Genomic DNA, 1,628 nt, shown 5'->3' with positions numbered 1-1,628 from the left:
ACCCTGGTCCGCTCATCCATCACCTCTGCTATAGAGGAATTATATAAGCGGATTATAGGACTCCTAAAGGCAATGGTTGGGGTTTCAAAATACATTCACTGCAAAAATTGAAATGATTTTCTTATAACTGGTGTATTATACCTTGATGTGAACCACTGTGGTGACAACTTGTCAATGGAATAAGATGGTTTATATTTAGAATAATAAAAAAAAAAGAATATACTGTATCCTTATCTTTTTTGATTGATTAATTATCATAAAGGCAAACATTCAAATTTCCCTGCCAGATCATCCTATTTGGCTGTCCAAATTAAGGGAAAATATGCTTCTTTACAAAAATGTTTTACCTTTTTTTTCGTAGGGCTGAAACATTTATTTGGACTAATTGTGATTAATGGATATAATTTTGATTTAATTTAGTAATCGATTAATCTTAACTCAAGTATAGAGAGTATAAATCAGGCCAACCCACTCAGCAGAGTAATTATGCTGAAATTGTAAAAAATAGATAAAAAATACTTAAACATTTTGAATTCAAGATATTTTGAATAATTTTCACTTCACCTGGTTTAAATTCTGTATCAAATCTTTTTTAAGGAACCTTTTGCCAGTGAATTATTAATCAATACATCGACAAAAAACAACAGGCTAATAAACTGGCAAAATAATGATTAATTGCAGCCCTAATTTTATTAGATTTTTTTCCACTGTTGTCTTAAAAATTATGAATGCATGTAACACTTTGAAGACTTTTAATAATACGTTTTTTTCCCCCTTACACCTCACTATTATGTACTATTGTATCTCGTCTGCTGCAGCAAAGAGCCAATAAACTATGTTAAAGTTTCAAGTTGTAATTTGAATAAAATTGAAGCTTTGTACTCTTAAGATTGACCTAACTGAACAGTTTATTTTGCCTAAGCCGGTTTCTCAAACTATTTACGCTCTAAATTTCATTGGATGTTTCTCTCTGCAGGAGTTGTCACCATGGGTCCTCTGTTGCTGAAGCACCTGGCTACCTCTCTGACTCAACAAGTGACCAAGATAAGCTGCTTGAATCCCAGCCTCTTCACATCAGCAGCGAGTGCCTACAGATGTTTATGGACTGTCGCTGCTGCCCCTCGCTCAATGCTTCTATCAGCAGCCAGAATCAGATCTGGGCCTCTTCCCTCATCTATCCTCCCGATTCAGGATGGACCGTCCCGTTTGGGTCAGTGGCAGCATCTTCCCTGCATCCAGCCCTCTGTGGGGATGAAAACCAAGTCAGCCCTGAAAAAGCGCTGCAAAGACTGTTTCTTTGTCCGAAGGAGGGGGCGCTTGTTTGTGTTCTGCAAGACAAACCCGAGACATAAGCAGAGGCAGGGCTAAACTTTAGAGAGTGCTTAGAAATGTTGGAAGTATTTACCAAAACTCTGCTGTCATAATAAATAGCTTGAAATTGTTCATGGGATTTATGTCGCTTCCTTTACTATGCATTGAAGACATTAACATTTTGACGCTAACTTTAAGGTGCAACATTTTAACATCAAACACATAGGATATATATATATATATATATATATATATATATATATATACAGTGGGGCGAAAAAGTATTTAGTCAGCCACCAATAGTGCAAGTTCTCCCA

At 36.0% G+C, this 1,628-nt stretch overlaps 1 protein-coding gene across 1 annotated transcript in view; it reads left to right on the top strand.

The window, feature by feature from the left end:
* Nucleotides 1-1,443, top strand: part of mrpl36 (mitochondrial ribosomal protein L36) — a 3,245-nt gene extending 1,802 nt beyond the window's left edge. Inside the window, exon 2 of the mRNA XM_015388903.1 lies at nucleotides 977-1,443. Coding sequence (XP_015244389.1) covers nucleotides 988-1,368 — 381 coding nt within the window. The 5' untranslated portion in view covers nucleotides 977-987 and the 3' untranslated portion in view covers nucleotides 1,369-1,443. The remainder of the gene's footprint in view (nucleotides 1-976) is intronic.
* The last annotated feature ends 185 nt before the right edge of the window (nucleotides 1,444-1,628 follow it).

Source organism: Cyprinodon variegatus, unplaced genomic scaffold (assembly GCF_000732505.1).
Source record: "Cyprinodon variegatus isolate N-32 unplaced genomic scaffold, C_variegatus-1.0 Scaffold441, whole genome shotgun sequence".
In the NCBI taxonomy this organism is placed as follows: Eukaryota; Metazoa; Chordata; class Actinopteri; order Cyprinodontiformes; family Cyprinodontidae; genus Cyprinodon; species Cyprinodon variegatus.
The sequence above is the reverse complement of the archived record's forward strand: the minus strand, read 5'-3'. Positions and strand labels throughout refer to the sequence as shown.